The 14,849-nt window shown below is 38.3% G+C and overlaps 1 protein-coding gene across 2 annotated transcripts in view; it reads left to right on the forward strand.

The window, feature by feature from the left end:
• Positions 1-14,849, forward strand: part of KLHL32 (kelch like family member 32) — a 91,256-nt gene that overhangs the window by 44,354 nt on the left and 32,053 nt on the right. For both annotated transcript variants that reach the window (XM_081312792.1, XM_081312793.1), the window contains exon 6: positions 5,032-5,247. In XM_081312792.1, coding sequence (XP_081168918.1) covers positions 5,032-5,247 — 216 coding nt within the window. The remainder of the gene's footprint in view (positions 1-5,031; positions 5,248-14,849) is intronic.

Genomic DNA, 14,849 nt, shown 5'->3' on the forward strand with positions numbered 1-14,849 from the left:
AGTAACACTGGGAGCATGAATAGTATGGCATACTGACTACAGGATTTATTTGTGTTTTGTGTTGCTACAAGGCCCACCACATTGGCTGTAGCTATCTTATCTTTTAACAGAACTCAAAGGCATTGATAGGTTTGTTGACTGTTCTATTGTACAGGGGCACCATAGTTTTCCATTTTCTAGTACCGAAAACTGATTGAAGATAAGAATAGGACCTGTGATCCACATTGAAAGTGGGCATTGTTGGACAGTGTTGAATGGTTGTGTCTGGGCTACATTTGTTTCCCTTAGTGAGAGACATAGAGAATGATAGTGATTCCCTCAGTACTTCAGGTAGGCATTTCTGAATATAATGTAGTACTCTAGCTATCTTGAAGAGAGAAAGGGTAGAGAATGATGTTGTATCTCGAAAACCTGGTGAAACAACCAGTTGAATGTTTGTGGCGTTAAGGGGGTCCTTTGTTCAATAGGAAAAAGGATAAGAATTGGGGGAGCTAACGTACTGCAAAGAGGAGCCAGGCAGTAACACAGTGGGTGGGAAATGTGGTGGAATATTCAGCTGATGAAGCTGCATGCCAAAAAATGGTATGCCAAGTTGGCATGATGCATACAGCTGATTGGATAATCTACTTTTCAACCAGCAATAAGCCTTTTGGAAACATAATGATATAATAACAATTAATCATTGGCGTTAACTGAAGCATGGCTTAACGTGATTACCTGAAAGGGTTAGAATTTGGTGGTCCTGAAGAAGTGAATAGGGTCCTTGTGACTGAAATGCAGCCGCCTGTGTATTAGACTTATCCCTCCTAGTTGAATAAGGTTTCCCAGGATATATTTGTAGTTGCCTTAAAGTACATCCAGGTGGTGTTGATTATTTCCTTGAGGGATGGACTGGTTTCTCCAGCTCTTAAAAAGTAGCAGTCTGTCCTGTTCTCAACATTAATAATAATAAAAAATCCCTCCATCAAGCAGTCCTGGACAATTTTAATCCTAAAAAGATAGACAGTTTGCATCTCCACTGGCTATAAAGGAATGAGATTATGCAGATGTTTTTCAGTTGGAATTACAGTACTGGGCTAGTATTGATTGCACTTGTAGATGACCTGTACAGATGGATTATAAAGCTAGATAGCTCAAGGTGGGGAGAGAGGAATTTTGAGCTCTGTGCCTGCTTGGATTTTGGCAGTGGAGATCCAAGCAGGCACAGATCAGCAGGGAGCTCTTTCAGCTAGCCCCGAGAGATGAGAAGGAGTCCTCTCGGCAGGCAGCAGGAGCTTGTAAGCTTCCCTGCTGGCTTCCCCATTAACTTTCTGGGGAAGCCTGCAGAGAAAATTGCAGATGACAATCACATGATCATGATCATAGGGCACTTGGCAGCTGGCTGAAAGTGAAAAAGCACTCAGATTGTGATCATGTGTCTGCAAGGGAGGATTGTAACATTTTGTGATGGTCATAAGTGTTTTACAGGCCCCAAAGCCCCCTTGTGAGGCTGTCGTAACTTTGAATAGTCATTAAGCAAGGATTACCTATATGCTTGTGGCTTGCCTTCACGTGTGCTGTATTTTTGTTGCAGTGTGTGTGTTGTTTTGTTATTTGTCATTTTGTTTTATCCTTTTAAGCCTACTGTATGTCAGCACCCAGAGTTGCTGTTCATTAGTTCAGTGGCAGTGGCTATATAAATCATTTTAAAAAAGACCTTAAATCCATTATTCTATATTCTGTTCTCTGATATGAAAGAAAACATGCCTCAACTGTCTTCTGTGTAATACGATAGTGAAAGGGGCCTATCATGTCTCCCTTCACTCATTTTTTTTTCAAGGCTGAACATACCCAGTTCCCTCAATGCCTCTTTATTAGGGTTAGTTTCTAATCTCTTGATAATTTTTGTGGCTGGAAATTTGCTTCATTTTACAGTATTATTATTGAAATAAATTACTTTTGGGGGGTCCTTAAAAAAACAAATATATATCTCATATATATTAAAATGTGATGTGAAGAGGCAGATCGCGAGGTCACGTTTCAAGCAATGGATTTAATATACTATTGGTATGAGAATGCTAAAGAAAGTTAATCTTTTCAAAACTTTCTATACTGTTATCGTTATGTTTCCAGAAATCTTATCGCTGATTGGAAAGTAGGTTATCTGATCAGCTTTATGCATCTGACCAATTGGCATGCCACTTTTGGCATGCAGCTTCATCAGCTGGATAGCAGGGCATCGCAGTGTATAATTTTAAGCTGAACAAGTGATTGGTATTACAGTGACAGTAATTCTGTTATAACAGACTGATCGTTTCCAGGGTTTAGAATTCAGAAGTATCATTTTTAGTGTTCAAAGGACAAGGATACATTCTAATATGAAATCATCATCCCCATCAATCATTGTCATCACCATGTGAGGGAAAAACTTTTTTTGTTTATTTTTATTGCTTTTAAAATAATAACAAAAAAAGAAAACACATAGGTAATTATAATACAAAACCATGTGTTCCCAAAGAAAAAAATGCATATAAAGTGCTTACAAAGAAAAAAAGGAAAAATTAAAGTATAATATATATCATTATTACAGTTAACAATTATATTTTATATATACATGTCTAATGTAAATATGATTCAAATACACACACACACACACACACACACACACACACACACACACACAGAGTAGGTTTTTAATATATGTAGCCCTTGACTTGCAACCACAATTGGGACCAGAATTTCCATTTGCTAAGCAAGGTGTTAAATGTCTATTCTATTCTATTCTATTCTATTCTATTCTGTTCTGTTCTGTTCTGTTCTGTTCTGTTCTGTTCTGTTCTGTTCTGTTCTATTCTATTCTATTCTATTCTATTCTATTCTATTCTATTCTATTCTATTCTATTCTATTTCCAGTGTTACAATGTCAGACTTTTAGCTGCACTAAGGGCACAGAATACATTTATGTTGCCCAGTTGTCAAATTCCATTGTATACAGGTATGTAATTCAAGAGAATATTATTCTCTGAAAATGTTAACTTTTGTCACACAAATATATAACATACACATATACATATGCATACATACATACATTCCACTACTTTCCCCCTAAAATCGAATAAGTATACAGCATTGCAAAAGCATGTTTTAAAGATGTATTGGCCTTATTTCATCCACACACACACACCCCAAATGCTCTTAGACAATCCTTTTCTATCACACATAATGGAGTCTAACAATTTTAAATATTATTTTTTGTGGCATAAATTGTAGTTTAAGATCCACTGTAGAAGGAAGTTCTGGGAATTGAAGTCCACATATCTTAAAGTTGACTGATTTGGGCACTCCTGGTGTAGGCACTATAGGAATCTCTAATCCTTTATTCTGCAGATTTCTTAGCATCTTCTTATCAAATTGATTTATTGATAACAAATATCTATAAAAAGCTAATAGCAGATTTTTTAATTTTAAGGTATTTAACAAATTCTAGTATCTCAAGTGGCTTAGAAGTTGAAGATGCTGCTGGTCCAAATAATTTGTTAAAAGAGTTCTAGCTGTAAATATTGCCATTGGCTTACATCTTATAAATGATATTTATCTCTTAATATGTTAGACTTAATCTTCATTGTCTATCAGTTGATCCAAAGTCAATATCTCCACTTCTATCCACTTCTTACATATTAACATCTTTTTCCCAATTTTTAAAATTGGGTTTTCTCATAAGGTTAATTTAGAATGGAAAAGGGAGTCAAATCTTCTTTTAAGCATTACATTCCAGATTTTTCTAACTGACATATTTTTTTCCAGAAATACTAGACTTCTAATATATTTAGACCCTAATCCTGTCCATCTAACCAGAGGTGCTGTATATATGTATATTCCAAAGTTGTCCAAATTGGAATATTAATATCAATTATTGGCTTTGAGGTTTTAATACTTGAGAATAGGTAAGCAGGATGATATGGCTCCAGACTTGGAAAAATGAATCTTCCCTCATTAATTGGTAATTGCATTTTTTGTAAAGATATTCTTGGGATTGAAGAGTACCTTAGAAATTTTGTAAGCAAACAATTTATTTTGTGAAAATATTTTCCAGATACTTGAACTGGTATTCCTCTCAGAATATAAATTAATCTGGGAATAATATTCATTTTGAAAGTGTTCATTTTTCCCCAAAGGGTGAGGTTTAATGACTCCCTTCTATCGATATTTGAAGAAAATTCTACATTTTATTTATATTACTGTACTTGTTACTAATTTAGTTGTGTCTTTTAGTATACACCTAGGTAGACCACATGGGGCAAAAATGATAAATGATAACAGTTGAGAGTGCTTTTTTAAAAAAGACAAATATGGTAATTCCTGTTAATAATATAGCTGTTCACATTGACCAGGATTGGAAAGCTATTCTAGTTGTTTGTATTTTGAAAAATAATAATAATGTTATTAATGTCATTGACAATGTTATGTGCCATATCACACTCTGCTCCTGAAAACTTTGAATTTTGTAAATGCGTGATGTGCTATGTAAGATATAAACCCCAAAGATCCTGTTTGGGTCTGATTGCGTTAGTATTAGCCTTTGATAAGGAGTGCCAAAACAAACAAACTAACTCAGGTTAGTTGTTGTTCTTCTTTATATTCTTTTTGGTTTTGGTGCTGAGTAGAAAAGAACAGCAAATGTTCTCATAAAGGACACAAAAGAGATTTATTTTGTAGAAGAAATCAGAGCATTTAGCAATGTTGATTTGAATATTTTGGAAATGCATTTCCATCTGTTGTTATCCCCAATATAGCCAACATTTAATCCATAGAAACAAATTCTTTCACATCTCTATCTGTAGTTGTGTTGTGAGATGTAGATAGTGATGATATAAAATTGCAGTAGTAGTTTACTCTAGGTTTAGTATGCTAAAATATGTTTATTTGTGGAAGGGCAACTTTTTAAGTAGAAGGGTAGTTCAATCTGAAGTTACCTTCTACTATAATTCTTTAAGATTTTACTAAATCCTCATTCCTTCTTAACAAGGTGTGTATTTTGTTTTATCTGCCCAGGAATTAAATAGCTTTAATTACTTGGACCTTTATAAACTTGCTGATCTCTTCAACCTCAATCTGCTGGAGAAAGCCGTGGTTGATTTTTTAGTGAAACATCTCTCAGAACTACTAAATAATCACCCTGACGAAGTCCTGGCACTGCCATATTGTCTCATCCAAGAAGTTTTGAAAAGCGATCAACTCACGTCACTCAGCGAAGAACAAATATGGCAGGTAATGTACAAAGAATGATTAAACTATTGAAAGACCAGTATTGTATATCCATAGCTAGGGAACTAATTATTGATTGACTAATCTTATGACCATATCAAATCAAATCAAATAAAGTAGAATATAATGTCTATTTCCAGAATAAAACAGGTAAAAGAAAATGCAATACTATGTATTGTTATTATTATTATTATTAGTAGTAGTAGTAGAAGTAGTAGTAGTAGTATTTAATTAGGACATGTACTAAACACAAAGAATGTATACTGTATATCCATAAGCATTTCTGAAAATCAAAATGCTACAGCAAATGACAAGAAACAATAAAAGAAAAACATTAGGAATTAATTATTAGTGTAATATTAATTAATTATTGCCCCGAGGAAGCACTAGGGGGCATTCTGAAGTCTGCTTCACCCCTTTGACAAGAATGCAAGTAGAACTTTACTGTTCCAGAAGGGAAGGGAGGGGTTGATAATACTGAAAACCTTCATATGCCAAGAAGGGGCTCTAAAATGGAGCAGGGGTTAACAAATACAGCTAATTGGTTGTGGGGGGTTATATTCTCAGCTTTTGCTGCATAGCTTGTCTCTTTACATTCTTAGCATAAGAGGCTCTTGGTATTCAATACAGTCTACGTTACAGTTAGAAAAATATGCAGGGATAAGCTGAAGTACTGTATGTTTTGCCACAACCAAAAGTAGAGATTCAGTTCATTTCTCTTATATTTAGTAATATTTGTGTATGATAACTTATCAATAGCAGTTTCCTTGAAGAGCTAGATATATATCCCTGATAATTAATTTTTGATGAAGTTGATGTTGGAGGAAGTGGCTGATAAATGGGCATGTCGACATGATCCCTTAAATCCCATAACTCTCACAGTGGAGATTCTCTGGAATGTCCAAATTTCTGAACTGGGCTAAAAACATAAATAGGCTCTGTCTGACTAAATTGAGTTTCTTAGTAAGAAATCTTTGTTGTATGTATTGGGCTTTTCAGGACTCCAAATTCAAAGTAAAAAAAAGATGCTTTGGAGCATCTGGGAATATGCAGGTAGTACCTCTCTGTAGACGTAGCACCTAAAGGCAGGACAAGAAGCAAGGGATGGAGGCTAATCCAGGTGAGAACCAACCTAGGAGAAATTTCCTGACAGAACAATTAATCAGTGGAACGGTTTGCCTCCTGAAGTTGTGGGTGCTCCAACACTGGAGGCTTTTAAGAATAGATGACAACCACTTGTTTGAAATGTCATAGTTTCCTGTTTGAGCAGGAGGTTGGACTAGAAGAACTCCAAGGTCCCTTCCAACTCTCTTATTGCAGGTACTCAAACTAAACACATTGTTTTTCCAGGATTGTGCTGAAGCTGCGGAGGCCAGCTGCATAATCCTGGCGGGAAAGGGCAGCTTCTTTCAGAAGTTGCAGACAGGTGCTATGCATGAGCGCCCCGTGCACTCTGAAGCACCTTTTTTACCTTTGAATCTGAAGTGTTGCACGGCACTACTAAGTAGTATATGAGGATCCTCATCTCTCTGCCCTGGAAGCATCTTATAACAGAAGCAGAAACTGCTTATGAATGGTGGACTCTGGCTGGAGATCTGCTTGCAGCAGAGTTTTAGTTCAGTGCCATTGTTTTGGAGCCATTCAGCAGTTCAGATTTTCTCCTTCTTCCCTTACTTCGAGCAGGAGGGCAAAATTCACATCTCCAGGGGACAAAAAATTGAGTTTACCACGTGGGAAATTCAAGCGTGGGATTGTCAGAAAATACGTCTTATACTGAAATGCAGTAGCAAGACCGTTTCCCCAAGTCATGAAGCATTGTGAGAACCTTGTCTGTTTCTCCTCCACATGCTGCATGTTCCCGACATGTCTGTTTTTGCAGTTGTGCTCCTCTGCTGCATCGCATTTAGTACTGCGAACAGGGCGTTTGGTTATGACAAAAGTGCTGCTTTCCGAGTAACAGCAAATGCTGCACTGGCCATTCTAGGTGTTATTTTAATTGCCTTACTAATGTTGTTACCTAGAATCTTTAAGCTGTTCTATTGCTGTGGGCAAAATGAATGAAACCAGAATTTCATTCCCGGACCTCTAGAATGAATTAAGACACACATAAATATTTGCCAATTTAGGCAGTAAGTAACTGTTTTTGTTTTATCTTAGTAAATAAGCAATTCCTTCGCAGTCAACCCAATACATGAAAATCAAATCAGGGCTGCTCTGTTGCCTCGAGTGTAGTTAAGTTCATCATTTTTGTTAAGGTTATACTGGTAAAGCAATATACCATGGAAGAATCTAATATTCAGCCCAGGGTGAAGATTGGGTATGCCAGAGGATTAGTGTCAGGGTGCTTTAGAGAAGTGAAACTTGATATACAGGCTGGAGCCAGAGCTACAGAATCTCATTAAATTGCTGAATTGTTCATTACTGAGCACTCTCCCTTTAATAAAGTGCTCATTGACTTTGACAAATCCCCATCCTGTCTCTTAAAGGACAACAACAGGGTAAGAGGCATTGGTGAGGAAGGGGGCTACTGGCTTAAATTTGGGTGGGGACAGTGATGGAAAAGCAGTAGAAAAGCTGATGAATACTTCTCTCGTGTGTTAAATCGGTGAGGTGTTGGTAAAAGCCAGCTGCAGCCATGTTGTGTATGCACATACATGAACAGGAGGAACTCTGATTTAGTATTCCCCCCCAAGGCATCATCCACTAGTTCTGCTTCCAGTTAGCATCAACCACAAATTTAATGGTGTCTCTGCACGTTCCTTTTCCCAAGGGCAGGGCGCTTGGAGTGGATAGCAATATTGCCTAGGCATAAATAATTCCTACACTCTTGTCACTGAAATGATAACTCATATTCAGTATACAGGCTGAATAATTTAGAAGAAAAATATTTATCTTGAATACTGGTAAGGCCAGGCTATAAACAGATAGGATTGTGGCTAACGTGGAGTTGTGGTCACATGATCCTTGTGTAGATAGTTTCATGGTTTATTTATTTATTTATTATTTGGATTTATATACCGCCCATTTCCCGAAGGACTCAGGGCGGTTTACAGGGCAATTAAAACAATACAATATACAAAGTTAAAATAGAATTAAATTAAATAGCCCCGAAAATTAAAACTAAAACCCCAAACCCTCAGTCTAGGCCGGCAAGCTCGAATAGCCAGGTTTTTAGGTCCCGGCGAAACGAGCAAAGGTTGGGGGCCATCCGGAGTTCCACAGGCAGCTGATTCCAAAGGGCAGGTGCGCCCACCGAGAATGCCCTCCCCCTGGGAGCCGCCAGCCGGCACTCCCTGACCGGTTCTTAGATTGCCAGGGAATGTCCCTTGTCTGTGAGGGCCAGTAAACAAGTGCTAATGCTGAAAAATTTGGTAATTGTTGAAATAACATTTTTTAAAAAACAAATTCTGGGTAGAATTTGAATGTAAGAAAATGTTACTATGCCAGCATTAGCATACTTGAATTCTTATATGCTAATGGTTTTGTTTCTGATGAGAACACAAATGCCTTGTTTTCAAAATCAGACATCAGTGGCATATCACCTTGCAGACTATGACCCAATAAAGGTCACATCTTTTTATAAAAGTATTTTAGGACTTGCTGTGTTTAACATCACAGTTAGAGAACACAGTGTAGAAAATTACAACATATATATATGTTTTCCTTTGTTAATTTTCAAAGTCTTGATCAGGAAGTAAGATAACTTAAGAAGAAAAAGACAATCTTAAGAGCTATTGCAATTTCACAGCACTTAGATGGACTATAACAAGGATTGTCTGTTGCAAAAACCTCAGGACAGACAAGAACTGATGGGTATCAACTGTGCTCTAGATGTTTTGGAATTCTGGCTAATAAATTTCTGCAAGCCTAAAATATTATTAATATTGTTGCTTGGTTGCATAATTATCCAGATGTTTAGCCTGGATTTGGGATTTTTATCTACCTATTGAATCCTTCTCAAGGACGTAGGATAAGCAGATGTTGTTGTTAAAGATACCATAGCAGGATGTAAGCTGTTCCAAGTAGAGCTGCCTTTTACAATGTACTGATAATTTTGACAATGCGAATGGTATTCAAATGGTACTTCAGTTGTTTTGGGATTGCACCCAAGGTGCCTATTACTATTGGTAGTATCTTTGCTTTCTTTTGCTCCAGTTGTTCTACTTCCTATCTGCAGTCTTTGTATTTTGTTATTTTCTCCCTTTCTTTGTCTTCTCTTCTGCTGTCTCCAGGTATTACAGTGTCCATTATCCATTATTATAATTTTTTGTCTTTCTTATCAACAGCTGTTAAATCTAGGGCATTATGTGGTGCAGACACAGACACAGAGACCCACTTCAATTGAAAAGTATGGCTTTATACGCAGGGCTTTTTTTGTCATAAAACGCTTAGAACGGAGTTCCGGCACCTTTTTTGGGTGGAACCTTGTAGGGTAGGCAAGGCGGGTTGTACGACATGTGTGAGTTCCGGCACCTTTTTCTTTTACAAAAAAAGCACTGTTTATACGATATTCACAGAGGTTGAGGTGGCAAAAAATAGTTCCTCTTGTGGTTTCTTGCTTTGTGGCTTATGTGATGTGATTTTTTTAAAAAAATTCTCACAATCTAATAGCCGTACTTCAGAGACCATCCTAGATGAGGAAAGTTTAGTTTGGGAGCAAGACATTTCTCTCTCCTCTGCTTCCTCCTTTCTCTGTTGGAAATATACTTTGTTAGAATAGGTTATGCGTTCACAGTTCTTGATTCTGTTGAATAGAAAATATTAGGAAGAGAGTGAAATAGAAGGAAGTAACAGCACAGCAAGCAAGTAACACTGAAAGACTGAAGCACAGAGGTTTGTAGGAAGACAAGAAGTCAAATCATGAAGACACTCTGTGTGGGTGTTCAGAATCGTGGGAGTTCTGGTCCAAAATACTTGAAAGACCTTAGATCACTTATTCCTTACTTTATTGAATATGTATTATTGTGTTGACATAAAACATTATATCTTTTGGTTTAGACAGCTAATTTGAAGGATAGTACTCCAAGGAATGATGAGTTTGGAAATAGGAACTTAAAAGGACAAGATTTGAATTTGATTCAGATGTTAACTGTATGTTTGGCTATTTTGAATTTAGAATAGATCCAGATATGTCATAGTGTGAAATCCTTATTTTCAGAAAGTGTCTTTATTCTGCAATTCTGTGGTAGGTCTACATTCTTTGCTTCCACTTTTATTTTTAGATTGTAGAAAAACCATAAAAATGGAACAAATTGTTCAGTGTCTTCTGTCTGGTTGCACCAGAAACTGTTGGCCTGCATACATTCTTAATATGTACTTTGATTGATTCTAGGTGATTAATTCTTGGTGTTTTTAAATTGAATGCAGAATTCCAGAGAATAGCTAGAAGAGATAAGAATGCCTTCTTAAATGAACAGTGCAAAGAAATAGAAAAAAACAATAGAATAGGGAGGACCAGAGATCTCTTCAAGAAAATTGGAGAGATGAAGGGAACGTTTCATGCAAAAATGGGCATGATAAAGGACCAAAATGGCAGGGGCCTAACAGAGGCAGAAGAGATTAAGAAGAGGTGGCAAAATTACACAGAAGAACTATACAAGAACGAGCTTAACATCCCAGATAACCACGATAAGGTGGTCACTGACCTCGAGCCAGACATCCTAGAATGTGAAGTGAAATGGACCTTAGGAAAGCTGAGCAACAACAAAGCTAGTGGAGGTGATAGTATTCCAGCTGAGCTATTCAAAATCTTAAAAGACGATGCAGTAAAAGTGTTATACTCAATTTGCCAGCAAATTTGGAAAACTCAACAGTGGCCACAGGATTGGAAAAGATCAGTTTACATTCCAATTCCAAAGAAAGGCAGTGCCAAAGAATGTTCAAACTATTGCACCATTGCATTCATTTCACATGCTAGTAAAGTTATGCTTAAAATCCTACAAGCTAGACTCCAGCAGTATGTGGATCAAGAACTACCAGAAGTACAGGCAGGATTTCGAAGAGGCAGAGGAACTAGAGATCAAATTGCCAACATATGCTGGATCATAGAAAAAGCTAGGGAGTTCCAGAAAAACATCTACTTCTGCTTCATTGACTATGCTAAAGCATTTGATTGTGTGGATCACAATAAACTGTGGCAAGTTCTTAAAGAGATGGGAGTACCAGACCATCTTATTTGTCTCTTGAGAAACCTATATGCGGGTCAAGAAACAACAGTGAGAACGACACGGAACCACTGACTGGTTCAAAATTGGGAAAGGAGTCCGGCAAGGCTGTATACTGTCACCCTGCCTGTTTAACTTATATGCAGAACACATCATGAGAAAGGCAGGGCTAGATGAATCAAAAGTTGGAACTAAGGTTACCGGGAGAAATATCAACAACCTAAGATATGCAGATGATACCACTGTAATGGCAGAAAGTGAAGAAGAACTAAAGAGCCTCTTGTTGCAAGTGAAGAAGGAGAGTGCAAAAGTTGGGTTGAAACTGAACATTAAGAAAACCAAGATCATGGCATCTGGCCCTCTCAATTCCTGGCAAATAGATGGGGAAGAAATGGAGGTAGTGACAGATTTTATTTTCCTGGGCTCCAAGATCACTGCAGATGGGGACTGCAGCCAAGAAATTAAAAGACGCTTGCTCCTGGGGAGGAAAGCCATGGCAACCCTAGACAGCACACTAAAAAGCAGAGACATCACCCTACCAACAAAAGTGTGTATAGTCAAGGCTATGGTCTTCCCAGTTGCAATGTATGGCAGTGAAAGTTGGACCATAAGAAAGGCTGAGCGCCAAAGAATTGAAGCCTTTGAACTATGGTGCTGGAGAAGACTCCTGCGAGTCCCTTGGACTGCAAGGCTATCAAACCGGTCAGTCTTAGAGGAGATCAACCCTGACTGATCCTTAGAAGGCCAGAACCTGAAGTTGAAACTCAAATACTTTGGCCGCCTTATGAGAAGGAAGGACTCACTGGAGAAGAGCCTAATGCTGGGAAAGGTTGAGGGCAAGTGAAGAAGGGGACGACAGAGAAGGAGGTGGCTGGATGGAGTCACTGAAGCAGTAGGTGTGAGCCTAAATGGACTCCAGAGGATGGTAGAGGACAGGAAAGCCTGGAGGAACGTTGTCCATGGGGTCGCGATGGGTCAGACACGACTTCGCAACTAAGAACAACAAAGGTGATTCTGACATAATAAATTACAGTATGTTCTGCTGATTTTAGATAGTAATCCTATAATCCTAAACATACAGATAGTAGTTAAAATATTAGCACAATGGCTACATTTGAATATGTCTTCTAAAGCAGAGATCCCCAACCTTTTGGGCACCAGGGTCCGGTTCTGTGGAGAAAGGTTTTTCTGCGGAAAGGAGAGTGTGTGGTTTTGTGTGCTGCCTGCATCCCACGGATTGGACTTTGCTTGTTTGTGTAGACCGGTTGCTGGCATGGCGTAGCCCAGTACCGGTCCACGGACCAGGGGTTGGGGATCCCTATTCTAGAGGTCTCCCTGTTTGTTTTCTACAGCACTGAAGGAAAAAGAGTAGCTCAGCTTCAACGTAAGATATTCAAGGTATTTTTAAAAAGTCTTTGATTTCATTAGGATTTAGTTGCATCTAACCTCTCAAGGCACCACTTCTTGAAACCTCTTAAAACTGGTAGAACTTAATTTTTTGTCTCATGGATTTGGGAGCATGCATACAGTTTATGCAATCGCCTTTAACCTTTTTCACAGATAAAATTGTTTTATATCTTTTATAATGATTTTTTAAAAATTATTTCACCAGTGTTTTCCTACTTAAACTGACATAATAGGATATTCTTTCCAGGTTCTTCATAAATTTATTTTTGAACACATACACCCTTATAACCAAGTGATAGTTAAAAGAAAATCTGCCCCCCCCCCTTTTGATTTTTATTGTCTGTTTTATAGATCAAGCAAGCATTGCTGAAATGCACTGTTTTGCTTCATTTAGATAACTACCATATTTAAATGGTCATTGCCAGGATTCAGAAATGTCCCTATTTTGGTGTGCTTCCTCTATCCTGCAAGTTTGAATATCAGAGTGTAACTAACATATGTTGTGTGGTTTTATACTTTGGTCTGGTGTTCTGAATGTACATACATGTAAATAAAAATTCATTAAAATCAAAGGGTTGATTTCAAAAGGAATATTTTTTAGAATTTGAGGTGGAGTTTTTTTTTTAAAAAAATTAGGTGCTTCAAAAGGACAGTGGCTTAATTTAGCTCTTGATCAGATTGTCTCTTTTTCATCTCATGTTGAGAGTTCCCCCCCCCCGCATTCTGGATGGGGTGATTGGTTCAAGATCAATCCTAGCAAAATCAATCAAGTAGCTGTGGTTGCGGGGGACCATCTGGAATCAGGAAGTTTCCATCTTTGGCTCTAAATGAGACTGCACTGATCCAGGCAGACCTAATGCATAATTTTGAAGTCCCCCCCTACTTCCTGAAGAACAGGTGGCATTTGGGGGTTCAGAGAACCTTTGTACAAATCTATCTTTAACACCAGTTGCATCCATTGCAGTGTCACTCATGCCTTAGTCACCTCTCATCTCTATTACCTGAAAATTTTCAACCTGGAGCTGCCCTTCAACTACTTACATGGTCTAGATTAGAATGCAGCAACCTGAGCAGTTACAGTGATACTCATCAAATTTGCAGACAACACCAAGCTGGCAGGAATAGCCGATACTCCAGAAGATAGGCTTAAAATACAGGAGGATCTAGACAGACTCGAACACTGGGCGCTATCTAACAAAACGAAATTCAGTGGTGAAAAAAGTAAGGTTCTACATTTAGGCAGGAAAAATCAAATGAACAGGTATAGCATAGGTGGTACCTTGCTCAATAGTAGTAACTGTGAGAGAGATCTCAGAGTCCTAGTGGACAATCACTTAAATATGAGCCAGCAGTGTGCTGCAGCTGCCAAAAAAGCCAACACAGTGCTAGGATGCATTAACAGAGGGATAGAATCAAGATCAAGTGAAGTACTAATACCACACTTGGAATACTGCATCCAGTTTTGGTCACCACAGTGTAAAAAAGATGTTGAGACTCTAGAAAGGGTACAGAGAAGAGCAACAAAGATGATTGGGGGACTGGAGGCTAAAACATATAGGGAATGTGTAATGTATTGATGTAACGTTAAAGTATAAAGTTAATAGTTCATGTTAATCTTGTGAGGTAAATAACCGTGAGAGGAATACACGCAGCAGCTTTTGACAGCTGTCAAAAGCTGCCGCTAGCGAATGCGCAAGCGCGACAGCTGACAGCTCTCAGCTGTCAGCTCAGCCACCTAATACGCAAGCGCAGCCGCCACGAGGAGTCCGAGCTGTCAAAGACCTGACGCAGCCGATTGGGGCAGCAGTTCAGGCGGGAGGAGAACGAACTGCTGATTGGTCTAGCCAGCTGGTGGCTAGCTATAAAAGGGCAGGAGCGGAGCAGATGATTGTCCGGTACCTCAATAAACAGTTGACTTAAGCCTGCTGTCTCTGAGTGGTCCCTGAGCGAGTCACTTCAGAATGGTTGCTGGAATTGGGTATGTGTAGTTTAATGAAGAGAAGGGTGAGGGGTGACATGATAGCAGTGTTCCAA

Source organism: Vipera berus (assembly GCF_964194415.1).
Source record: "Vipera berus genome assembly, chromosome: 1".
Lineage (NCBI taxonomy): Eukaryota > Metazoa > Chordata > Lepidosauria > Squamata > Viperidae > Vipera > Vipera berus.